Genomic DNA, 27,367 nt, shown 5'->3' on the forward strand with positions numbered 1-27,367 from the left:
ACTTTAACTGTGGTTTGCTTTGACTTCCACTTTAACTGTGGTTTGCATTGACTTCCACTTTAACTGTGGTTTGCTTTGACCTCCACTTTAACTGTGGTTTGCTTTGACTTCCACTTTAAATGTGGTTTGCATTGACTTCCACTTTAACTGTGGTTTGCTTTGACCTCCACTTTAACTGTGGTTTGCTTTGACTTCCACTTTAACTGTGGTTTGCTTTGACTCCTCCCTTTAACTGTGGTTTGCTTTGACTTCCACTTTAACTGTGGTTTGCCTTGACTTCCACTTTAACTGTGGTTTGCTTTGACTTCCAATTTAACTGTGGTTTGCCTTGACTTCCACTGTAATTGTGGTTTGCCTTGACTTCCACTTTAACTGTGGTTTGCTTTGACTGCTCCCTTTAACTGTGGTTTGCTTTGACTTCCACTTTAACTGTGGTTTGCCTAGACTTCCACTTTAACTGTAGTTTGCCTTGACTTCCACTTTAACTGTGGTTTGGTTTGACTTCCACTTTAACTGTGGTTTGCTTTGACTTCCACTTTAACTGTGGTTTGCTTTGACTCCTCCCTTTAATTGTGGTTTGCTTTGACTCCTCCTTTTAACTGTGGCTTGCTTTGACTCCTTCCGTTAACTGTGGTTTGCCTTGATTGCTCCCTTTAACTGTGGTTTGCCTAGACTTCCACTTTAACTGTGGTTTGCCTTGACTTCCACTTTAACTGTGGTTTGCTTTGACTTCCACTTTAACTGTGGTTTGCTTTGACTTCCACTTTAACTGTGGTTTGCTTTGACTCCTCCCTTTAATTGTGGTTTGCTTTGACTTCCACTTTAACTGTGGTTTGCTTTGACTCCTCCTTTTAACTGTGGTTTGCTTTGACTCCTTCCTTTAACTGTGGTTTGCCTTGATTGCTCCCTTTAACTGTGGTTTGCCTTGACTTCCACTTTTATTGTGGTTTTCTTTGACTTCCACTTTAACTGTGGTTTGCTTTGACTTCCACTTTAACTGTGGTTTGCTTTGACTCCTCCTTTTAACTGTGGTTTGCTTTGACTTCCACTTTAACTGTTGTTTGCTTTGACTTCCACTTTAACTGTGGTTTGCCTTGACTTCTCCCTTTAACTGTGGATTGCCTTGACTTCCCCTTTAACTGTGGTTTGCCTTGACTTCCACTTTAACTGTGGTTTGCCTTGACTTCTCCCTTTAACTGTGGTTTGCCTTGACTTCTCCCTTTAACTGTGGTTTGCTTTGACTTCCACTTTAACTGTGGTTTGCCTTGACTTCTCCCTTTAACTGTGGTTTGCCTTGACTTCTCCCTTTAACTGTGGATTGCCTTGACTTCCCCTTTCACTGTGGTTTGCTCTGACTTCCACTTTAACTGTGGTTTGCTTTGACTTCCACTTTAACTGTGGTTTGCTTTGACTCCTCCCCCTAACTGTGGTTTGCTTTGACTCCTCCCCCTAACTGTGGTTTGCTTTGACTTCTCTATTTAACTGTGGTTTGCTTTGACTCCTCCCTTTAACTGTGCTTTGCCTTGACTTCTCCCTTTAACTGTGGATTGTCTTGACTTCCCCTTTAACTGTGGTTTGCCTTGACTTCCACTTTAACTGTGGTTTGCTTTGACTTCCACTTTAACTGTGGTTTGCCTTGACTTCTCCCTTTAACTGTGGATTGCCTTGACTTCCCCTTTAACTGTGGTTTGCCTTGACTTCCACTTTAACTGTGGTTTGCTTTGACTTCCACTTTAACTGTGGTTTGCTTTGACTCCTCCCTTTAACTGTGGTTTGCTTTGACTTTCACTTTAACTGTGGTTTGCCTTGACTTCCACTTTAACTGTGGTTTGCCTTGACTTCCCCTTTAACTGTAGTTTGCCATGACTTCCACTTTAACCGTGGTTTGCCTTGACTTCCTTTTTAACTGTGGATTGCCTTGACTTCCCCCTTAACTGTGGTTTGCCTTGACTGCCACTTTAACTGTGGTTTGCCTTGACTTCTCCCTTTAACTGTGGATTGCCTTGACTTCTCCTTTAACTGTGGTTTGCCTTGACTTCCCCTTTAACTGTGGTTTGCCTTGACTGCCACTTTAACTGTGGTTTGCCTTGACTTATCCCTTTAACTTTGGTTTGCCTTGACTTCTTCCTTTAACTGTGGTTTATCCTGAATTCTCCCTTTAACTGTGGTTTGCCTTGACTTCTCTCTTTAACTGGGGTTTACCCTGAATTCACATTTTACTGTGGTTTGCCTTGACTTCCCTTTTAACCTTAGTTTGCCTTGACTGCCACTTTAACTGTGGTTTGCCTTGACTTCTCCCTTTAACTGTGGTTTGCCTTGACTTCTCCCTTTACCTGTGGTTTGCTTTGACTTCCACTTTAACTGTGGTTTGCTTTGACTTCCACTTTAACTGTGGTTTGCTTTGACTTCCACTTTAACTGTGGTTTGCCTTGACTTCTCCCTTTAACTGTGGATTGTCTTGACTTCCACTTGAACTGTGGTTTGCTTTGACTCCTCCCTTTAACTGTGGTTTGCTTTGACTTCCACTTTAACTGTGGTTTGCCTTGACTTCCACTTTAACTGTGGTTTGCTTTGACTTCCAATTTAACTGTGGTTTGCCTTGACTTCCACTGTAACTGTGGTTTGCCTTGACTTCCACTTTAACTGTGGTTTGCTTTGACTCCTCTCTTTAACTGTGGTTTGCCTTGACTTCCACTTTAACTGTGGTTTGCTTTGACTCCTCTCTTTAACTGTGGTTTGCCTTGACTTCTCCCTTTAACTGTGGTTTGCCTCGACTTCTCCCTTTAACTGTGGTTTGCTTTGACTTCTCCCTTTAACTGTGGTTTGCTTTGACTTCCACTTCAACTGTGGTTTGCCTTGACTTCTCCCTTTAACTGTTGTTTGCTTTGACTCCTCCCTTTAACTGTGGTTTGTCTTGACTTCTCCCTTTAACTGTGGCTTGCTTTGACTTCCACTTTAACTGTGGTTTGCCTTGACTTCTCCCTTTAACTGTTGTTTACGTTGACTCCTTCATTTAACTGTGGTTTGCCTTGACTTCCACTCTACCTGTGGTTTGCCTTGACTTCCACTTTAACTGTGGTTTGCTTTGACTCCTCCCTTTAATTGTGGTTTGCTTTGACTTCCACTTTAACTGTGGTTTGCCTTGACTTCCACTTCAACTGCGGTTTGCCTTGACTTCCACTTTAACTGTGGTTTGCCTTGACTTCCACTTTAACTGTGGTTTGCTTTGACTTCCACTTTAACTGTAGTTTGCTTTGACTCCTCCCTTTAATTGTGGTTTGCTTTGACTCCACTTTAACTGTGGTTTGCTTTGACTTCCACTTTAACTGTGGTTTGCCTTTACTTCCACTTTAACTGTGGTTTACCCTGAATTCTCTCTTTTACTGTGGTTTGCTTTGACTTCCACTTTAACTGTGGTTTGCCTTGACTTCCACTTTAACTGTAGTTTGCTTTGACTCCTCCCTTTAACTGTGGTTTGCTTTGACTTCTCCCTTTAACTGTGGTTTGCTTTGACTCCTTCCTTTAACTGTGGTTTGCCTTGACTTCTCCCTTTAGCTGTGGTTTTCTTTGACTTCCGCTTTAACTGTGGTTTGCCTTGACTTCCACTTTAACTGTGGTTTGCTTTGACTCCTCCCTTTAACTGTGGTTTGTCTTGACTTCTCCCTTTAACTGTGGCTTGCTTTGACTTCCACTTTAACTGTGGTTTGCCTTGACTTCTCCCTTTAACTGTGGTTTACGTTGACTCCTTCATTTAACTGTGGTTTGCCTTGACTTCCACTCTACCTGTGGTTTGCCTTGACTTCCACTTTAACTGTGGTTTGCTTTGACTCCTCCCTTTAACTGTGGTTTGCTTTGACTTCCACTTTAACTGTGGTTTGCCTTGACTTCCACTTCAACTGCGGTTTGCCTTGACTTCTCCCTTTACCTGTGGTTTGCTTTGACTTCCACTTTAACTGTGGTTTGCTTTGACTTCCACTTTAAGTGTGGTTTGCTTTGACTCCTCCTTTTAACTGTGGTTTGCTTTGACTTCCACTTTAACTGTGGTTTGCTTTGACTTCCACTTTAACTGTGGTTTGCCTTGACTTCTCCCTTTAACTGTGGATTGTCTTGACTTCCACTTGAACTGTGGTTTGCTTTGACTCCTCCCTTTAACTGTGGTTTGCTTTGACTTCCACTTTAACTGTGGTTTGCCTTGACTTCTCCCTTTAACTGTGGATTGTCTTGACTTCCACTTGAACTGTGGTTTGCTTTGACTTCTCCCTTTAACTGTGGTTTGCTTTGACTTCCACTTTAACTGTGGTTTGCCTTGACTTCCACTTTAACTGTGGTTTGCTTTGACTTCCAATTTAACTGTGGTTTGCCTTGACTTCCACTGTAACTGTGGTTTGCCTTGACTTCCACTTTAACTGTGGTTTGCTTTGACTCCTCTCTTTAACTGTGGTTTGCCTTGACTTCCACTTTAACTGTGGTTTGCTTTGACTCCTCTCTTTAACTGTGGTTTGCCTTGACTTCTCCCTTTAACTGTGGTTTGCCTCGACTTCTCCCTTTAACTGTGGTTTGCTTTGACTTCTCCCTTTAACTGTGGTTTGCTTTGACTTCCACTTCAACTGTGGTTTGCCTTGACTTCTCCCTTTAACTGTTGTTTGCTTTGACTCCTCCCTTTAACTGTGGTTTGTCTTGACTTCTCCCTTTAACTGTGGCTTGCTTTGACTTCCACTTTAACTGTGGTTTGCCTTGACTTCTCCCTTTAACTGTTGTTTACGTTGACTCCTTCATTTAACTGTGGTTTGCCTTGACTTCCACTCTACCTGTGGTTTGCCTTGACTTCCACTTTAACTGTGGTTTGCTTTGACTCCTCCCTTTAACTGTGGTTTGCTTTGACTTCCACTTTAACTGTGGTTTGCCTTGACTTCCACTTCAACTGCGGTTTGCCTTGACTTCCACTTTAACTGTGGTTTGCCTTGACTTCCACTTTAACTGTAGTTTGCTTTGACTCCTCCCTTTAATTGTGGTTTGCTTTGACTCCACTTTAACTGTGGTTTGCTTTGACTTCCACTTTAACTGTGGTTTGCCTTTACTTCCACTTTAACTGTGGTTTACCCTGAATTCTCTCTTTTACTGTGGTTTGCTTTGACTTCCACTTTAACTGTGGTTTGCCTTGACTTCCACTTTAACTGTAGTTTGCTTTGACTCCTCCCTTTAACTGTGGTTTGCTTTGACTTCTCCCTTTAACTGTGGTTTGCTTTGACTCCTTCCTTTAACTGTGGTTTGCCTTGACTTCTCCCTTTAGCTGTGGTTTTCTTTGACTTCTGCTTTAACTGTGGTTTGCCTTGACTTCCACTTTAACTGTGGTTTGCTTTGACTCCTCCCTTTAACTGTGGTTTGTCTTGACTTCTCCCTTTAACTGTGGCTTGCTTTGACTTCCACTTTAACTGTGGTTTGCCTTGACTTCTCCCTTTAACTGTGGTTTACGTTGACTCCTTCATTTAACTGTGGTTTGCCTTGACTTCCACTCTACCTGTGGTTTGCCTTGACTTCCACTTTAACTGTGGTTTGCTTTGACTCCTCCCTTTAACTGTGGTTTGCTTTGACTTCCACTTTAACTGTGGTTTGCCTTGACTTCCACTTCAACTGCGGTTTGCCTTGACTTCCACTTTAACTGTGGTTTGCCTTGACTTCCACTTTAACTGTGGTTTGCTTTGACTTCCACTTTAACTGTAGTTTGCTTTGACTCCTCCCTTTAATTGTGGTTTGCTTTGACTCCACTTTAACTGTGGTTTGCTTTGACTTCCACTTTAACTGTGGTTTGCCTTTACTTCCACTTTAACTGTGGTTTACCCTGAATTCTCTCTTTTACTGTGGTTTGCTTTGACTTCCACTTTAACTGTGGTTTGCCTTGACTTCTCCCTTTAACTGTGGTTTACGTTGACTCCTTCATTTAACTGTGGTTTGCCTTGACTTCCACTCTACCTGTGGTTTGCCTTGACTTCCACTTTAACTGTGGTTTGCCTTGACTTCCCTTTTAACTGTAGTTTGCCATGACTTCCACTTTAACCGTGGTTTGCCTTGACTTCCTTTTTAACTGTGGATTGCCTTGACTTCCCCCTTAACTGTGGTTTGCCTTGACTGCCACTTTAACTGTGGTTTGCCTTGACTTCTCCCTTTAACTGTGGATTGCCTTGACTTCTCCTTTAACTGTGGTTTGCCTTGACTTCCCCTTTAACTGTGGTTTGCCTTGACTGCCACTTTAACTGTGGTTTGCCTTGACTTATCCCTTTAACTTTGGTTTGCCTTGACTTCTTCCTTTAACTGTGGTTTATCCTGAATTCTCCCTTTAACTGTGGTTTGCCTTGACTTCTCTCTTTAACTGGGGTTTACCCTGAATTCACATTTTACTGTGGTTTGCCTTGACTTCCCTTTTAACCTTAGTTTGCCTTGACTGCCACTTTAACTGTGGTTTGCCTTGACTTCTCCCTTTAACTGTGGTTTGCCTTGACTTCTCCCTTTACCTGTGGTTTGCTTTGACTTCCACTTTAACTGTGGTTTGCTTTGACTTCCACTTTAAGTGTGGTTTGCTTTGACTCCTCCTTTTAACTGTGGTTTGCTTTGACTTCCACTTTAACTGTGGTTTGCTTTGACTTCCACTTTAACTGTGGTTTGCCTTGACTTCTCCCTTTAACTGTGGATTGTCTTGACTTCCACTTGAACTGTGGTTTGCTTTGACTCCTCCCTTTAACTGTGGTTTGCTTTGACTTCCACTTTAACTGTGGTTTGCCTTGACTTCCACTTTAACTGTGGTTTGCTTTGACTTCCAATTTAACTGTGGTTTGCCTTGACTTCCACTGTAACTGTGGTTTGCCTTGACTTCCACTTTAACTGTGGTTTGCTTTGACTCCTCTCTTTAACTGTGGTTTGCCTTGACTTCCACTTTAACTGTGGTTTGCTTTGACTCCTCTCTTTAACTGTGGTTTGCCTTGACTTCTCCCTTTAACTGTGGTTTGCCTCGACTTCTCCCTTTAACTGTGGTTTGCTTTGACTTCTCCCTTTAACTGTGGTTTGCTTTGACTTCCACTTCAACTGTGGTTTGCCTTGACTTCTCCCTTTAACTGTTGTTTGCTTTGACTCCTCCCTTTAACTGTGGTTTGTCTTGACTTCTCCCTTTAACTGTGGCTTGCTTTGACTTCCACTTTAACTGTGGTTTGCCTTGACTTCTCCCTTTAACTGTTGTTTACGTTGACTCCTTCATTTAACTGTGGTTTGCCTTGACTTCCACTCTACCTGTGGTTTGCCTTGACTTCCACTTTAACTGTGGTTTGCTTTGACTCCTCCCTTTAACTGTGGTTTGCTTTGACTTCCACTTTAACTGTGGTTTGCCTTGACTTCCACTTCAACTGCGGTTTGCCTTGACTTCCACTTTAACTGTTGTTTGCCTTGACTTCCACTTTAACTGTGGTTTGCTTTGACTTCCACTTTAACTGTAGTTTGCTTTGACTCCTCCCTTTAATTGTGGTTTGCTTTGACTCCACTTTAACTGTGGTTTGCTTTGACTTCCACTTTAACTGTGGTTTGCCTTTACTTCCACTTTAACTGTGGTTTACCCTGAATTCTCTCTTTTACTGTGGTTTGCTTTGACTTCCACTTTAACTGTGGTTTGCCTTGACTTCCACTTTAACTGTAGTTTGCTTTGACTCCTCCCTTTAACTGTGGTTTGCTTTGACTTCTCCCTTTAACTGTGGTTTGCTTTGACTCCTTCCTTTAACTGTGGTTTGCCTTGACTTCTCCCTTTAGCTGTGGTTTTCTTTGACTTCCGCTTTAACTGTGGTTTGCCTTGACTTCCACTTTAACTGTGGTTTGCTTTGACTCCTCCCTTTAACTGTGGTTTGTCTTGACTTCTCCCTTTAACTGTGGCTTGCTTTGACTTCCACTTTAACTGTGGTTTGCCTTGACTTCTCCCTTTAACTGTGGTTTACGTTGACTCCTTCATTTAACTGTGGTTTGCCTTGACTTCCACTCTACCTGTGGTTTGCCTTGACTTCCACTTTAACTGTGGTTTGCTTTGACTCCTCCCTTTAACTGTGGTTTGCTTTGACTTCCACTTTAACTGTGGTTTGCCTTGACTTCCACTTCAACTGCGGTTTGCCTTGACTTCCACTTTAACTGTGGTTTGCCTTGACTTCCACTTTAACTGTGGTTTGCTTTGACTTCCACTTTAACTGTAGTTTGCTTTGACTCCTCCCTTTAATTGTGGTTTGCTTTGACTCCACTTTAACTGTGGTTTGCTTTGACTTCCACTTTAACTGTGGTTTGCCTTTACTTCCACTTTAACTGTGGTTTACCCTGAATTCTCTCTTTTACTGTGGTTTGCTTTGACTTCCACTTTAACTGTGGTTTGCCTTGACTTCTCCCTTTAACTGTGGTTTACGTTGACTCCTTCATTTAACTGTGGTTTGCCTTGACTTCCACTCTACCTGTGGTTTGCCTTGACTTCCACTTTAACTGTGGTTTGCTTTGACTCCTCCCTTTAACTGTGGTTTGCTTTGACTTCCACTTTAACTGTGGTTTGCCTTGACTTCCACTTCAACTGCGGTTTGCCTTGACTTCCACTTTAACTGTGGTTTGCCTTGACTTCCACTTTAACTGTGGTTTGCTTTGACTTCCACTTTAACTGTAGTTTGCTTTGACTCCTCCCTTTAATTGTGGTTTGCTTTGACTCCACTTTAACTGTGGTTTGCTTTGACTTCCACTTTAACTGTGGTTTGCCTTTACTTCCACTTTAACTGTGGTTTACCCTGAATTCTCTCTTTTACTGTGGTTTGCTTTGACTTCCACTTTAACTGTGGTTTGCCTTGACTTCCACTTTAACTGTAGTTTGCTTTGACTCCTCCCTTTAACTGTGGTTTGCTTTGACTTCTCCCTTTAACTGTGGTTTGCTTTGACTCCTTCCTTTAACTGTGGTTTGCCTTGACTTCTCCCTTTAGCTGTGGTTTTCTTTGACTTCCGCTTTAACTGTGGTTTGCCTTGACTTCCACTTTAACTGTGGTTTGCTTTGACTCCTCCCTTTAACTGTGGTTTGCTTTGACTCCTTCCTTTAACTGTGGTTTGCCTTGACTTCTCCCTTTAGCTGTGGTTTTCTTTGACTTCCGCTTTAACTGTGGTTTGCCTTGACTTCCACTTTAACTGTGGTTTGCTTTGACTCCTCCCTTTAACTGTGGTTTGTCTTGACTTCTCCCTTTAACTGTGGCTTGCTTTGACTTCCACTTTAACTGTGGTTTGCTTTGACTCCTTCCGTTAACTGTGGTTTGCCTTGATTGCTCCCTTTAACTGTGGTTTGCCTAGACTTCCACTTTAACTGTGGTTTGCCTTGACTTCCACTTTAACTGTGGTTTGCTTTGACTTCCACTTTAACTGTGGTTTGCTTTGACTTCCACTTTAACTGTGGTTTGCTTTGACTCCTCCCTTTAATTGTGGTTTGCTTTGACTTCCACTTTAACTGTGGTTTGCTTTGACTCCTCCTTTTAACTGTGGTTTGCTTTGACTCCTTCCTTTAACTGTGGTTTGCCTTGATTGCTCCCTTTAACTGTGGTTTGCCTTGACTTCCACTTTTATTGTGGTTTTCTTTGACTTCCACTTTAACTGTGGTTTGCTTTGACTTCCACTTTAACTGTGGTTTGCCTTGACTTCTCCCTTTAACTGTGGTTTGCTTTGACTTCCACTTTAACTGTGGTTTGCCTTGACTTCTCCCTTTAACTGTGGATTGCCTTGACTTCCCCTTTCACTGTGGTTTGCCTTGACTTCCACTTTAACTGTGGTTTGCTTTGACTTCCACTTTAACTGTGGTTTGCTTTGACTCCTCCCCCTAACTGTGGTTTGCTTTGACTCCTCCCCCTAACTGTGGTTTGCTTTGACTTCTCTATTTAACTGTGGTTTGCTTTGACTCCTCCCTTTAACTGTGCTTTGCCTTGACTTCTCCCTTTAACTGTGGATTGTCTTGACTTCCCCTTTAACTGTGGTTTGCCTTGACTTCCACTTTAACTGTGGTTTGCTTTGACTTCCACTTTAACTGTGGTTTGCCTTGACTTCTCCCTTTAACTGTGGATTGCCTTGACTTCCCCTTTAACTGTGGTTTGCCTTGACTTCCACTTTAACTGTGGTTTGCTTTGACTTCCACTTTAACTGTGGTTTGCTTTGACTCCTCCCTTTAACTGTGGTTTGCTTTGACTTTCACTTTAACTGTGGTTTGCCTTGACTTCCACTTTAACTGTGGTTTGCCTTGACTTCCCCTTTAACTGTAGTTTGCCATGACTTCCACTTTAACCGTGGTTTGCCTTGACTTCCTTTTTAACTGTGGATTGCCTTGACTTCCCCCTTAACTGTGGTTTGCCTTGACTGCCACTTTAACTGTGGTTTGCCTTGACTTCTCCCTTTAACTGTGGATTGCCTTGACTTCTCCTTTAACTGTGGTTTGCCTTGACTTCCCCTTTAACTGTGGTTTGCCTTGACTGCCACTTTAACTGTGGTTTGCCTTGACTTATCCCTTTAACTTTGGTTTGCCTTGACTTCTTCCTTTAACTGTGGTTTATCCTGAATTCTCCCTTTAACTGTGGTTTGCCTTGACTTCTCTCTTTAACTGGGGTTTACCCTGAATTCACATTTTACTGTGGTTTGCCTTGACTTCCCTTTTAACCTTAGTTTGCCTTGACTGCCACTTTAACTGTGGTTTGCCTTGACTTCTCCCTTTAACTGTGGTTTGCCTTGACTTCTCCCTTTACCTGTGGTTTGCTTTGACTTCCACTTTAACTGTGGTTTGCTTTGACTTCCACTTTAAGTGTGGTTTGCTTTGACTCCTCTATTTAACTGTGGTTTGCTTTGACTTCCACTTTAACTGTGGTTTGCTTTGACTTCCACTTTAACTGTGGTTTGCCTTGACTTCTCCCTTTAACTGTGGATTGTCTTGACTTCCACTTGAACTGTGGTTTGCTTTGACTCCTCCCTTTAACTGTGGTTTGCTTTGACTTCCACTTTAACTGTGGTTTGCCTTGACTTCCACTTTAACTGTGGTTTGCTTTGACTTCCAATTTAACTGTGGTTTGCCTTGACTTCCACTGTAACTGTGGTTTGCCTTGACTTCCACTTTAACTGTGGTTTGCCTTGACTTCCACTTTAACTGTGGTTTGCTTTGACTCCTCCCTTTAACTGTGGTTTGCTTTGACTTCCACTTTAACTGTGGTTTGCCTTGACTTCCACTTCAACTGCGGTTTGCCTTGACTTCCACTTTAACTGTGGTTTGCCTTGACTTCTACTTTAACTGTGGTTTGCTTTGACTTCCACTTTAACTGTAGTTTGCTTTGACTCCTCCCTTTAATTGTGGTTTGCTTTGACTCCACTTTAACTGTGGTTTGCTTTGATTTCCACTTTAACTGTGGTTTGCCTTGACTTCCACTTTAACTGTGGTTTGCCTAGACTTCCACTTTAACTGTAGTTTGCCTTGACTTCCACTTTAACTGTGGTTTGCTTTGACTTCCACTTTAACTGTGGTTTGCTTTGACTCCTCCTTTTAACTGTGGTTTGCTTTGACTTCCACTTTAACTGTTGTTTGCCTTGACTTCCACTTTAACTGTGGTTTGTCTTGACTTCCACTTTAACTGTGGTTTGCCTTGACTTCCACTTTAACTGTGGTTTGCTTTGACTTCCATTTTAACTGTGGTTTGCTTTGACTCCTTTTAACTGTGGTTTGCTTTGACTTCCACTTTAACTGTGGTTTGCCTTGACTTCCACTTTAACTGTGGTTTGCTTTGACTTCCACTTTAACTGTGGTTTGCTTTGATTTCCACTTTAACTGCGGTTTGCCTAGACTTCCACTTTAACTGTAGTTTGCTTTGTCTCCTCCCTTTAACTGTGGTTTGCTTTGACTCCTCCCTTTAACTGTGGTTTGCTTTCACTTCCACTTTAACTGTGTTTTGCTTTGACTTCCACTTTAACCGTTATTTTGCCTTGACTCCTCCCTTTAACTGTGGTTTGCCTTGACTTCCACATTAACTGTGGTTTGCCTTGACTTCCACTTTAACTGTGGTTTGCTTTGACTTCTCCCTTTAACTGTGATTTGCCTTTACTTCCACTTTAACTGTGGTTTGCTTTGACTTCCACTTTAACTGTGGTTTGCCTTTACTTCCACTTTAACTGTGGTTTACCCTGAATTCTCTCTTTTACTGTGGTTTGCTTTGACTTCCACTTTAACTGTAGTTTGCTTTGACTCCTCCCTTTAACTGTGGTTTGCTTTGACTTCTCCCTTTAACTGTGGTTTGCTTTGACTCCTTCCTTTAACTGTGGTTTGCCTTGACTTCTCCCTTTAGCTGTGGTTTTCTTTGTCTTCCGCTTTAACTGTGGTTTGCCTTGACTTCCACTTTGACTATGGTTTGCTTTGACTCCTCTCTTTAACTGTGGTTTGCCTTGACTTCTCCCTTTAACTGTGGTTTGCCTTGACTTCTCCCTTTAACTGTGGTTTGCTTTGACTTCCACTTTAACTGTGGTTTGCTTTGACTTCCACTTTAACTGTGGTTTGCTTTGACTCCTCCTTTTAACTGTGGTTTGCTTTGACTTCCACTTTAACTGTGGTTTGCTTTGACTTCCACTTTAACTGTGGTTTGCCTTGACTTCTCCCTTTAATTGTGGATTGTCTTGACTTCCACTTTAACTGTGGTTTGCTTTGACTTCCACTTTAACTGTGGTTTGCTTTGACTCCTCCCTTTAACTGTGGTTTGCTTTGACTTCCACTTTAACTGTGGTTTGCCTTGACTTCCACTTTAACTGTGGTTTGCTTTGACTTCCAATTTAACTGTGGTTTGCCTTGACTTCCACTGTAACTGTGGTTTGTCTTGACTTCCACTTTAACTGTGGTTTGCTTTGACTCCTCTCTTTAACTGTGGTTTGCCTTGACTTCTCCCTTTAACTGTGGTTTGCCTCGACTTCTCCCTTTAACTGTGGTTTGCTTTGACTTCTCCCTTTAACTGTGGTTTGCTTTGACTTCCACTTCAACTGTGGTTTGCCTTGACTTCTCCCTTTAACTGTTGTTTGCTTTTACTCCTCCCTTTAACTGTGGTTTGTCTTGACTTCTCCCTTTAACTGTGGCTTGCTTTGACTTCCACTTTAACTGTGGTTTGCCTTGACTTCTCCCTTTAACTGTGGTTTGCTTTGACTCCTTCATTTAACTGTGGTTTGCCTTGACTTCCACTCTACCTGTGGTTTGCCTTGACTTCCACTTTAACTGTGGTTTGCTTTGACTCCTCCCTTTAACTGTGGTTTGCTTTGACTTCCACTTTAACTGTGGTTTGCTTTGACTTCCACTTTAACTGTGGTTTGCTTTGACTTCCACTTTAACTGTAGTTTGCTTTGACTCCTCCCTTTAACTGTGGTTTGCTTTGACTCCACTTTAACTGTGGTTTGCTTTGACTTCCACTTTAACTGTGGTTTGCCTTGACTTCCACTTTAACTGTGGTTTGCCTTGACTTCCACTTTAACTGTGGTTTGCCTTGACTTCCACTTTAACTGTGGTTTGCTTTGACTTCCACTTTAACTGTAGTTTGCTTTGACTCCTCCCTTTAACTGTGGTTTGCTTTGACTCCACTTTAACTGTGGTTTGCTTTGACTTCCACTTTAACTGTGGTTTGCCTTGACTTCCACTTTAACTGTGGTTTGCCTTGACTTCCACTTTAACTGTGGTTTGCCTTGACTTCCACTTTAACTGTGGTTTGCTTTGACTTCCACTTTAACTGTAGTTTGCTTTGACTCCTCCCTTTAACTGTGGTTTGCTTTGACTCCACTTTAACTGTGGTTTGCTTTGATTTCCACTTTAACTGTGGTTTGCCTTGACTTCCACTTTAACTGTGGTTTGCCTAGACTTCCACTTTAACTGTAGTTTGCCTTGACTTCCACTTTAACTGTAGTTTGCTTTGACTACTCCCTTTAACTGTGGTTTGCTTTGACTTCCACTTTAACTGTGGTTTGCTTTGACTCCTCCTTTTAACTGTGGTTTGCTTTGACTCCTCCTTTTAACTGTGGTTTGCTTTGACTTCCACTTTAACTGTGGTTTGCCTTGACTTCCACTTTAACTGTGGTTTGTCTTGACTTCCACTTTAACTGTGGTTTGCCTTGACTTCCACTTTAACTGTGGTTTGCTTTGACTTCCACTTTAACTGTGGTTTGCTTTGACTTCCATTTTAACTGTGGTTTGCTTTGACTCCTTTTAACTGTGGTTTGCTTTGACTTCCACTTTAACTGTGGTTTGCCTTGACTTCCACTTTAACTGTGGTTTGCTTTGACTTCCACTTTAACTGTGGTTTGCTTTGATTTCCACTTTAACTGTGGTTTGCTTTGACTTCCACTTTAACTGTGGTTTGCTTTGACTTCCACTTTAACTGTGGTTTGCTTTGACTTCCACTTTAACTGTGGTTTGCTTTGACTTCCACTTTAACTGTGGTTTGCCTAGACTTCCACTTTAACTGTAGTTTGCTTTGTCTCCTCCCTTTAACTGTGGTTTGCTTTGACTCCTCCCTTTAACTGTGGTTTGCTTTCACTTCCACTTTAACTGTGTTTTGCTTTGACTTCCACTTTAACCGTTATTTTGCCTTGACTCCTCCCTTTAACTGTGGTTTGCCTTGACTTCCACTTTAACTGTGGTTTGCCTTGACTTCCACTTTAACTGTGGTTTGCTTTGACTTCTCCCTTTAACTGTGATTTGCCTTTACTTCCACTTTAACTGTGGTTTGCTTTGACTTCCACTTTAACTGTGGTTTGCCTTTACTTCCACTTTAACTGTGGTTTGCCTTTACTTCCACTTTAACTGTGGTTTACCCTGAATTCTCTCTTTTACTGTGGTTTGCTTTGACTTCCACTTTAACTGTAGTTTGCTTTGACTCCTCCCTTTAACTGTGGTTTGCTTTGACTTCTCCCTTTAACTGTGGTTTGCTTTAACTCCTTCCTTTAACTGTGGTTTGCCTTGACTTCTCCCTTTAGCTGTGGTTTTCTTTGTCTTCCGCTTTAACTGTGGTTTGCCTTGACTTCCACTTTGACTATGGTTTGCTTTGACTCCTCTCTTTAACTGTGGTTTGCCTTGACTTCTCCCTTTAACTGTGGTTTGCCTTGACTTCTCCCTTTAACTGTGGTTTGCTTTGACTTCCACTTTAACTGTGGTTTGCTTTGACTTCCACTTTAACTGTGGTTTGCTTTGACTCCTCCTTTTAACTGTGGTTTGCTTTGACTTCCACTTTAACTGTGGTTTGCTTTGACTTCCACTTTAACTGTGGTTTGCTTTGACTCCTCCCTTTAACTGTGGTTTGCTTTGACTTCCACTTTAACTGTGGTTTGCTTTGACTTCCACTTTAACTGTGGTTTGCCTTGACTTCTCCCTTTAATTGTGGATTGTCTTGACTTCCACTTTAACTGTGGTTTGCTTTGACTTCCACTTTAACTGTGGTTTGCTTTGACTCCTCCCTTTAACTGTGGTTTGTCTTGACTTCTCCCTTTAACTGTGGCTTGCTTTGACTTCCACTTTAACTGTGGTTTGCCTTGACTTCTCCCTTTAACTGTGGTTTGCTTTGACTCCTTCATTTAACTGTGGTTTGCCTTGACTTCCACTCTACCTGTGGTTTGCCTTGACTTCCACTTTAACTGTGGTTTGCTTTGACTCCTCCCTTTAACTGTGGTTTGCTTTGACTTCCACTTTAACTGTGGTTTGCTTTGACTTCCACTTTAACTGTGGTTTGCTTTGACTTCCACTTTAACTGTAGTTTGCTTTGACTCCTCCCTTTAACTGTGGTTTGCTTTGACTCCACTTTAACTGTGGTTTGCTTTGACTTCCACTTTAACTGTGGTTTGCCTTGACTTCCACTTTAACTGTGGTTTGCCTTGACTTCCACTTTAACTGTGGTTTGCCTTGACTTCCACTTTAACTGTGGTTTGCTTTGACTTCCACTTTAACTGTAGTTTGCTTTGACTCCTCCCTTTAACTGTGGTTTGCTTTGACTCCACTTTAACTGTGGTTTGCTTTGACTTCCACTTTAACTGTGGTTTGCCTTGACTTCCACTTTAACTGTGGTTTGCCTTGACTTCCACTTTAACTGTGGTTTGCCTTGACTTCCACTTTAACTGTGGTTTGCTTTGACTTCCACTTTAACTGTAGTTTGCTTTGACTCCTCCCTTTAACTGTGGTTTGCTTTGACTCCACTTTAACTGTGGTTTGCTTTGATTTCCACTTTAACTGTGGTTTGCCTTGACTTCCACTTTAACTGTGGTTTGCCTAGACTTCCACTTTAACTGTAGTTTGCCTTGACTTCCACTTTAACTGTAGTTTGCTTTGACTACTCCCTTTAACTGTGGTTTGCTTTGACTTCCACTTTAACTGTGGTTTGCTTTGACTCCTCCTTTTAACTGTGGTTTGCTTTGACTCCTCCTTTTAACTGTGGTTTGCTTTGACTTCCACTTTAACTGTGGTTTGCCTTGACTTCCACTTTAACTGTGGTTTGTCTTGACTTCCACTTTAACTGTGGTTTGCCTTGACTTCCACTTTAACTGTGGTTTGCTTTGACTTCCACTTTAACTGTGGTTTGCTTTGACTTCCATTTTAACTGTGGTTTGCTTTGACTCCTTTTAACTGTGGTTTGCTTTGACTTCCACTTTAACTGTGGTTTGCCTTGACTTCCACTTTAACTGTGGTTTGCTTTGACTTCCACTTTAACTGTGGTTTGCTTTGATTTCCACTTTAACTGTGGTTTGCTTTGACTTCCACTTTAACTGTGGTTTGCTTTGACTTCCACTTTAACTGTGGTTTGCTTTGACTTCCACTTTAACTGTGGTTTGCTTTGACTTCCACTTTAACTGTAGTTTGCTTTGACTCCTCCCTTTAACTGTGGTTTGCTTTGACTCCTCCCTTTAACTGTGGTTTGCCTTGACTTCCACTTTAACTGTGGTTTGCCTTGACTTCCACTTTAACTGTGGTTTGCTTTGACTTCTCCCTTTAACTGTGGTTTGCCTTTACTTCCACTTTAACTGTGGTTTGCTTTGACTTCCACTTTAACTGTGGTTTGCCTTGACTTTCACTTTAACTGTGGTTTGCCTTTACTTCCACTTTAACTGTGGTTTACCCTGAATTCTCTCTTTTACTGTGGTTTGCTTTGACTTCCACTTTAACTGTGGTTTGCCTTGACTTCCACTTTAACTGTAGTTTGCTTTGACTCCTCCCTTTAACTGTGGTTTGCTTTGACTTCTCCCTTTAACTGTGGTTTGCTTTGACTCCTTCCTTTAACTGTGGTTTGCCTTGACTTCTCCCTTTAGCTGTGGTTTTCTTTGACTTCCGCTTTAACTGTGGTTTGCCTTGACTTCCACTTTAACTGTGGTTTGCTTTGACTCCTCCCTTTAACTGTGGTTTGCTTTGACTCCTCCCTTTAACTGTGGTTTGTCTTGACTGCCACTTTAACTGTGGTTTGTGTATACCCATAATCTAGTATTTATGTCCTGTTAATAATTCACAATTTCTTCTTACCCGTATCAAAATGTGTTTAGTTATATTGTTTGATGGTGCAAATAATTGGCCAAGTTTGAGATATGAAACGTGAGATATTATGGTTAAATTCTTTAAAAAACCAATGATTTTTAAGATAAGCTATGCAATTGATTTCACATGTGATGAACATATCCTATATTTAAAGTCTTGTAGATTGCATGATACTGTTTTTGTCTCGAATATTTGCATATTCACAAAATATTTGTATTTATTTATTTGTCATTTTGAATTGGGTCGTTAAAATGCACTAATTTCTGTATTTCTCATTGTGATATCATTGATAAAGCTCTGATGGGTATGTTTCATGTTTTTGTTGGGTATGTTTCAGTGAATTTGAAGATTTAGCCATCGGAGTACTTGATATTTGTTATGAGACAGATAAGAAAATGGCTAAGCTGGCATTGGTGCGTAAATTGATTGAATGGGGTGATACAACATGTTTAGATATTGCATATGCAGCTGAACAAATGAAGTTTATGGAGCATGACTGTTGTCAAACAAAACTGCAGCGAGTTTGGAAAGGGAACACACAGATACATACCCTTGGACAGTGGGCATTAGTAAGTCAAATCCAATAATGATATTAGTTGCTATGGTAATAATAAAAATAATTTGTTTCCTACATGTACATGTACATGTATATGTGCCTTGGTAAAGAAGATGACCGTCAATTATGGATACATTTCTTGGATATGACTTTGTATCCAAATTGTGTGTCAAAATTGTATGTTTTGTCTTTTTTTCATAATGGTCCGTAACAATAGTAATTCATGATCAATCCGATTTACATAACAATTGACAATGTTTGGCCATATATTTCAATGTGGCCATGTAGTTTATATTAAAAATCCATTCACCTCAGAATTGGCCATCATTTTACTGCAAACCATTGGTCATCAAATGAGTTACAATTTTCACATAACTTAAGATCAGTGTTGTCTGATCATGTTATTATGATCACAGTTTGTTTTCAAAATTATTTTTATTTTATACTGCATTTTGTTAGCTCCGCTGTTGACGAAGTCAGAGTGGAGCCTATAGTGTTACTGATTGTCCGTTGTTCATCGTCGGTGTCGGTGTCGTTGTCGCTGTCGTCAATTTTTCGACTTCTTCCTAAAAACCACAAACTGTATAGTTGTGAAACTTTCTAGGAAGGTACTTTGGGTGGTTTTCTCTCACATTTTTTCATTTCGTGTGAATATGTTCAATTGTCTTATTTATAGTGAATATTTTTGTCATTTTAGGTTATCCAGGTATAAGCCCAGGGTCCTGAACATGAAAAATTGCCAAAAAATAGGGGTGGGCATTTGCCAGGAGATCCCCGGGGAAAAAAAACGAAAATTCGCAAAAATTGACAACACGCAGATCGAACTGCGACAGGGATAGCAAATGAAAACATGCAACAGAAATAAATGAACAATGTGCAACATTAGAAGTAGAACAAAAATAATGTATTGCTTATAATGTGACAAATAAACCAGAAATAATAAAATTCGACAGTGAGGAATCATTTGAATTAGGATTTTCTCGCCGACAAACACGCCCAATACGCATGAACTCAAAATGAATTAAAATGTCAGGGGTTAAACTGCGTAAAATGATTTCCGGTCTTGACAAATTACGAATCAACTGTCATACAAGATCAATAATAATTTACAAATTTTCACAGTAAAAATTATAAAAATTCATAGCTGTTTGAATAAACTTCAGAACTTTATTTGTACGTTCATTGCCATTTTTGTCAAACTCAAAACCCTCAAAGTCCAAGTCAGCGTCACTGTAGCCGTCAAACAAAATCCCTACAACTTCTTCCTGAAGTTCGTCGATATCGTCCCACACAATTTGGTCTTAGCACTTTTATTCCATGGATTTCGCAGTCTGTCAGCTTGGCACTTTTCATTCATGTCTAATCACAATATAAAAGAGACAAGAAAAATTGCGTCGCTCTGCTGCGATGGCACACGATGCTTTTGTTTACACTCTGGCAATCATCTTGACCTTTATGCATCTGCTTTACTGATTGGATAAGAATGACATCACTATTAGTATTTCATCATAAAGGTCAAATCGTGACATTGCTTTCTTATCAGACTCAACGCTTATCGATCACAGTGAAAGTTATCACTGTGGTTTTGCGTTCACCCCTTGTTTTACGGAATTAACAATTTATATTTAAAGTCTAATTGCTTTGATATTATATATACTACTATAGGTACTACAGGTAGACCTCTCTTAGATTTGTTCATTTCATGATGATTTTGTTCTTCAATTATCTAATTTTAATGAATATTTTTGATAAAAAGTAATATTTTCGAACAGCAAATCCAATTGCTTTATTACTATACATATTGTTCATTTTCTAATGATATCTTCAGTTCTTTAACCGAAATGTGCATTGCTAACAGCGGAGCTATCTCAGCCGACAGGCTGCTAGTTCAAAATGTGAAACAAACATCTCATCTGCTTTTCATGATTAACATGACAGCTCTAATCATAGTCTGACTAAATTTATTTACTTATTTATTTATTGACATTGGTTGGTCCACAGTTACAAACTTGAAGTGATTGATTGTATACTTCTGTCTAGTGCTACAAACTGTGAAATGATTGATTGTGTACTTCTATCTAGTGATTGGTTGTATATTTCTGTCTAGTGTTACAAACTTGAAGTGATTGGTTGTATACTTCTGTCTAGTGATTGGTTGTATACGTATGTCTAGTGCTACAAACTGTGAAGTGATTGGTTATATACTTCTGTCTAGTGCTACAAACTGTGAAGTGATTGGTTGTATACTTCTGTCTAGTGATTGGTTGTATACTTCTGTCTAGTGCTACAAACTGTGAAATGATTGATTGTGTACTTCTATCTAGTGATTGGTTGTATATTTCTGTCTAGTGTTACAAACTTGAAGTGATTGGTTGTATACTTCTGTCTAGTGATTGGTTGTATACGTATGTCTAGTGTTTGTTTGTATACCTCTGTCTAGTGTTACGAACTTTGAAGTGATTGGTTGTATATTTCTGTCCAGTGATTGGTTGTATACTTCTGTCTAGTGCTACAAACTTGAAGTGATTGGCTGTATACTTCTGTCTAGTGATTGGTTGTATACTTCTGTCTAGTGCTACAAACTGTAAAATGATTGATTGTGTACTTCTGTCTAGTGATTGGTTGTATACTTCTGTCTAGTGATTGGTTGTATACTTCTGTCTAGTGCTTGATTGTATACTTATGTCTAGTGATTGGTTGTATACTTATGTCTAGTGCTACAAATTGTGAAGTGATTGTTGTATACTGCTGTCTAGTGATTGGTTGTATACTTATGTCTAGTGCTACAAACTGTGAAGTGATTGGTTATATACTTCTGTCTAGTGATTGGTTGTATACCTCTGTCTAGTGCTACAAACTGTGAAGTGATTGGTTGTATACTTCTGACTAGTAATTGGTTGTATACTTCTGTCTAGTGTTTGTTTGTATACCTCTGTCTAGTGTTACGAACTTTGAAGTGATTGGTTGTATACTCCTGTCTAGTGCTACAACCTATGAATTGATTGGCTGTATACTTCTGTCTAGTGATTGGTTGTATACTTCTGTCTTGTGCTACAACCTATGAATTGATTGGTTGTATACTTCGGTCCAGTGATTGGTTGTATACTTCTGTCTAGTGCTACAAACTTGAAGTGAGTGGTTGTATACTTCTGTCTTGTGCTACAACCTATGAAGTGATTGGTTGTATACTTCGGTCCAGTGATTGGTTGTATACTTCTGTCTAGTGCTACAACCTATGAATTGATTGGTTGTATACTTCGGTCCAGTGATTGGTTGTATACTTCTGTCTAGTGCTACAAACTTGAAGTGATTGGTTGTATTCTTCTGTCTTGTGCTACAACCTATGAATTGATTGGTTGTATACTTCGGTCCAGTGATTGGTTGTATACTTCGATCCAGTGATTGGTTGTATACTTCTGTCTCGTGCGACAAACTTGAAGTGATTGGTTGTATACCTCTGTCTAGTGTTACAAACTTGAAGTGATTGGTTGTATACTTCGGTCCAGTGATTGGTTGTATACTTCTGTCTAGTGCTACAAACTTGAAGTGATTGGTTGTATACTTCTGTCTAGTGAATGGTTGTATACTTCTGTCTAGTGATTGTTTGTATACCTCTGTCTAGTGTTACAAACTTGAAGTGATTGGTTGTATAATTCTGTCTAGTGCTACAAACAGTGAAGTGATTGGTTATATACTTCTGTCTAGTGATTGGTTGTATACTTCTGTCTAGTGATTGGTTGTATACCTTTGTCTAGTGCTACAACCTGTGAAGTGATTGGTTGTATACTTCTGTCTAGTGCTACAAACAGTGAAGTGATTGGTTATATACTTCTGTCTAGTGATTGGTTATATACTTCTGTCCAGTGATTGGTTGTATACTTCTGTCTAGTGATTGGTTGTATACCTTTGTCTAGTGCTACAACCTGTGAAGTGATTGGTTGTATACTTCTGTCTAGTGCTACAAACAGTGAAATAATTGGTTATATACTTCTGTCCAGTGATTGGTTGTATACTTCTGTCTAGTGCTACAAACTTGAAGTGATTGGCTGTATACTTCTGTCTTGTGCTACAACCTATGAATTGATTGGTTGTGTACTTCGGTCCAGTGATTGGTTGTATACTTCTGTCTAGTGAATGGTTGTATACTTCTGTCTAGTGATTGTTCGTATACCTCTGTCTAGTGCTACAAACAGTGAAGTGATTGGTTATATACTTCTGTCTAGTGATTGGTTGTATACCTTTGTCTAGTGCTACAACCTGTGAAGTGATTGGTTGTATACTTCTGTCTAGTGCTACAAACAGTGAAGTGACTGGTTGTATACTTCTGTCTAGTGATTGTTTGTATGCCTCTGTCTAGTGCTACAAACAGTGAAGTGATTGGTTGTATACTTCTGTCTAGTGATTGTTCGTATGCCTCTGTCTAGTGATTGGTTATATACTTCTGTCCAATGATTGGTTGTATACTTCTGTCTAGTGATTGTTTGTATGCCTCTGTCTAGTGCTACAAACAGTGAAGTGATTGGTTGTATACTTCTGTCTAGTGATTGTTCGTATACTTCTGTCTAGTGATTGGTTGTATACCTTTGTCTAGTGCTACAACCTGTGAAGTGATTGGTTGTATACTTCTGTCTAGTGCTACAAACAGTGAAGTGACTGGTTGTATACTTCTGTCTAGTGATTGTTTGTATGCCTCTGTCTAGTGCTACAAACAGTGAAGTGATTGGTTATATACTTCTGTCTAGTGATTGTTCGTATGCCTCTGTCTAGTGATTGGTTATATACTTCTGTCCAATGATTGGTTGTATACTTCTGTCTAGTGATTGTTTGTATGCTTCTGTCTAGTGCTACAAACAGTGAAGTGATTGGTTGTATACTTCTGTCTAGTGATTGTTTGTATGCCTCTGTCTAGTGCTACAAACAGTGAAGTGATTGGTTATATACTTCTGTCCAGTGATTGGTTGTATACTTCTGTCTAGTGATTGGTTGTATACCTTTGTCTAGTGCTACAACCTGTGAAGTGATTGGTTGTATACTTCTGTCTAGTGCTACAAACAGTGAAATGATTGGTTATATACTTCTGTCCAGTGATTGGTTGTATACTTCTGTCTAGTGCTACAACCTATGAATTGATTGGTTGTATATTTCTGTCCAGTGATTGGTTGTATACTTCTGTCTAGTGCTACAAACTTGAAGTGATTGGCTGTATACTTCTGTCTTGCGCTACAACCTATGAATTGATTGGTTGTATACTTCGGTCCAGTGATTGGTTGTATACTTCTGTCTCGTGATTGTTTGTATACCTCTGTCTAGTGTTACAAACTTGAAGTGATTGGTTGTATACTTCTGTCTAGTGCTACAAACAGTGAAGTGATTGGTTATATACTTCTGTCTAGTGATTGGTTGTATAAATGTGTCTAGTGCTACAACCTTTGAAGTGATTGGTTGTATACTTCTGTCTAGTGATTGGTTGTATACTTCTGTCTAGTGATTGTTTGTATGCCTCTGTCTAGTGCTACAAACAGAGAAGTAATTGGTTGTATACTTCTGTCTAGTGATTGTTTGTATGCTTCTGTCTAGTGATTGGTTATATACTTCTGTTCAGTGATTGGTTGTATACTTCTGTCTAGTGATTGGTTATATACCTTTTTCCAGTGCTACAACCTATGGATTGATTGGTTGTATACTTCTGTCTTGTGCTACAGACTGTGAATTGATTGGTTGTATACTACTGTTTAGTGATTGGTTGTATACCTCTGTCTAGTGCTACAAACTTGAAGTGATTGGTTGTATACCTCCGTCTAGTGCTACAACCTGTGAATTGATTGGTTATATACTTCTGTCTAGTGATTGGTTGTATACTTCTGTCTAGTACTTGAGTGTATACTTCTGTCTAGTGATTGGTTGTATACCTCTGTCTAATGATTGGTTGTATACCTCTGTCTAGTGATTGGTTGTATACTTCTGTCTAGTGCTTGATTGTATACTTATGTCTAGTGATTAATTGTATACTTCTGTCTAGTGATTGGTTGTATACTTCTGTCTAATGCTTGATTGTATACTTATGTCTAGTGATTAATTGTATACTTCTGTCTAGTGATTGGTTGTATACTTCTGTCTAGTGATTGCTTGTACACTTCTGTCTAGTGCTTGATTGTATACTTATGTCTAGTGATTAATTGTATACTTCTGTCTAGTGATTGGTTGTATACTTATGTCTAGTGATTGCATGTACACTTCTGTCTAGTGCTTGATTGTATACTTATGTCTAGTGATTAATTGTATACTTCTGTCTAGTGATTGGTTGTACACTTCTGTCTAGTGCTTGATTGTATACTTATGTCTAGTGATTAATTGTATACTTCTGTCTAGTGATTAATTGTATACTTCTGTCTAGTGCTTGATTGTATACTTATGTCTAGTGATTAATTGTATACTTATGTCTAGTGATTGCTTGTACACTTCTGTCTAGTGATTAATTGTATACTTCTGTCTAGTGATTGGTTGTATACTTCTGTCTAGTGCTTGATTGTATACTTATGTCTAGTGATTAATTGTATACTTCTGTCTAGTGATTGGTTGTATACCTCTGTCTAGTGATTGGTTGTATACCTCTGTCTAGTGATTGGTTGTATACTTCTGTCTAGTGATTGCTTGTACACTTCTGTCTAGTGCTTGATTGTACACTTCTGTCTAGTGATTAATTGTATACTTATGTCTAGTGATTAATTGTATACTTCTGTCTAGTGCTTGATTGTATACTTATGTCTAGTGATTAATTGTATACTTATGTCTAGTGATTGCTTGTACACTTCTGTCTAGTGATTAATTGTATACTTCTGTCTAGTGATTGGTTGTATACTTCTGTCTAGTGCTTGATTGTATACTTATGTCTAGTGATTAATTGTATACTTCTGTCTAGTGATTGGTTGTATACCTCTGTCTAGTGATTGGTTGTATACCTCTGTCTAGTGATTGGTTGTATACTTCTGTCTAGTGATTGCTTGTACACTTCTGCCTAGTGCTTGATTGTACACTTCTGTCTAGTGATTAATTGTATACTTATGTCTAGTGATTAATTGTATACTTCTGTCTAGTGCTTGATTGTATACTTATGTCTAGTGATTAATTGTATACTTCTGTCTAGTGCTTGATTGTATACTTATGTCTAGTGATTAATTGTATACTTCTGTCTAGTGATTGGTTGTATACCTCTGTCTAGTGATTGGTTGTATACCTCTGTCTAGTGATTGGTTGTATACTTCTGTCTAGTGATTGGTTGTATACCTCTGTCTAGTGATTGGTTGTATACTTCTGTCTAGTGATTGCTTGTACACTTCTGTCTAGTGCTTGATTGTACACTTCTGTCTAGTGATTAATTGTATACTTATGTCTAGTGATTAATTGTATACTTCTGTCTAGTGCTTGATTGTATACTTCTGTCTAGTGATTAATTGTATACTTCTGTCTAGTGATTGGTTGTATACTTCTGTCTAGTGATTGCTTGTATACTTCTGTCTAGTGATTGCTTGTATACTTCTGTCTAGTGATTGCTTGTACACTTCTGTATAGTGCTTGATTGTATACTTATGTCTAGTGATTAATTGTATACTTCTGTCTAGTGATTGGTTGTATACTTCTGTCTATTGATTGGTTGTACACTTCTGTCTAGTGCTTGATTGTATACTTCTGTCTAGTGATTGGTTGTATACTTATGTCTAGTGATTAATTGTATACTTCTGTCTAGTGATTGGTTGTATACTTATGTCTAGTGATTGGTTGTATACTTATGTCTAGTGTTACAAACTTGAAGTGATTGGCTGTAATCTTATGTCTAGTGCTAGAAACTGGAAGTGATTGTTTGTATACCTCTGTCTAGTGCTACAACCTGTGAATTGATTGGTTATATACTTCTGTCTAGTGCTACAAACTTTAAGTGGTTGGTTGTATACTTGTGTCTAGTGATCTGTTGTATACCTCTGTCTAGTGCTACAACCTGTGAATTGATTGGTTGTATACACTGTGCTAAGTCTGGCTTTCCAAAAATATAGTAAAACTCATGTAATAACATACACTGTATTTTTTTCTGTTCAGTTTTTCTCTGCAATGATATTTCCATTCCTGATTCCTAAAATGACATTTCTCATCAAAGACTACAAGGAGGTTTTGAGTGTAGAGAATAATCAAAAACAACTGCACAGTAATCAGGTCAAAACAAGCTTTGGTGAGAAAATGAAGAATTTATTCTGTCGATGGAAGTCAGAATTTCCGAACACTGGTTATGAGACACGTCGTATTGGGGGCCAGCTTGATGACGTGACTTTTTGGGAAGGAATTGGTTACTATTATAAAGCCCCAATCACTAAATTCTTATGGAATATTGTAAGTAGACATTTTACACTGATTTAATTTGAGATGAAATGATGGTGTTTAAACCATTGGCTGCCATTATTGTGATATTATGAAAGTATGTAGTATAAATTGCAATATTAAATAATGAGTGATTCTTGTTAACATTACACATGTACTTTATGTTGATAAATTTTACTTGTATCATTTCAGTATTCATATATAACATTATTAGTGTTGTTCAGTTGGTTTATTTTGACCGACTTGAGACCATCTAATGAGGAGAATTCACCAGGTACTGTTGAAAAGATTGTTATGGGATGGGTTGGAACTTTGATCATTGAAGAATTAAGACAGGTTTGTACCCTCATTATGTACCCATGCTAAATCAACACATCAGTGAAATGTGATTGTGTTGTCAATTCTACTCTGGTTATTATCAATATAACTATGGGTTAGTCCACACTGGTCATATCAATATAGGTATGGGTTAGTCCACACTGGTCATATCAATATAGGTATGGGTTAGTCCACACTGGTCATATCAATATAGGTATGGGTTAGCCCACACTGGTCATATCAATATAGGTATGGGTTAGCCCACACTGGTCATATCAATATAGGTATGGGTTAGCCCACACTGGTCATATCAATATAGGTATGGGTTAGCCCACACTGGTCATATCAATATAGGTATGGGTTAGCCCACACTGGTCATATCAATATAGGTATGGGTTAGCCCACACTGGTCATATCAATATAGGTATGGGTTAGCCCACACTGGTCATATCAATATAGGTATGGGTTAGCCCACACTGGTCATATCAATATAGGTATGGGTTAGCCCACACTGGTCATATCAATATAGGTATGGGTTAGCCTACACTGGTCATATCAATATAGGTATGGGTTAGCTCACA

At 39.5% G+C, this 27,367-nt stretch overlaps 1 protein-coding gene across 1 annotated transcript in view; it reads left to right on the top strand.

Moving 5' to 3' along the window:
• LOC102807340 (transient receptor potential cation channel subfamily M member-like 2) overlaps positions 1-27,367 on the top strand; it is a 169,015-nt gene that overhangs the window by 91,437 nt on the left and 50,211 nt on the right. Inside the window, exons 16-18 of the mRNA XM_085502863.1 lie at positions 17,883-18,114; positions 26,193-26,480; positions 26,661-26,804. Of these exons, the coding sequence (XP_085358989.1) occupies positions 17,883-18,114; positions 26,193-26,480; positions 26,661-26,804 (664 nt within the window). The remainder of the gene's footprint in view (positions 1-17,882; positions 18,115-26,192; positions 26,481-26,660; positions 26,805-27,367) is intronic.

This window comes from Saccoglossus kowalevskii, chromosome 8 (genome assembly GCF_978046115.1).
Source record: "Saccoglossus kowalevskii chromosome 8, keSacKowa6.1, whole genome shotgun sequence".
In the NCBI taxonomy this organism is placed as follows: Eukaryota; Metazoa; Hemichordata; class Enteropneusta; family Harrimaniidae; genus Saccoglossus; species Saccoglossus kowalevskii.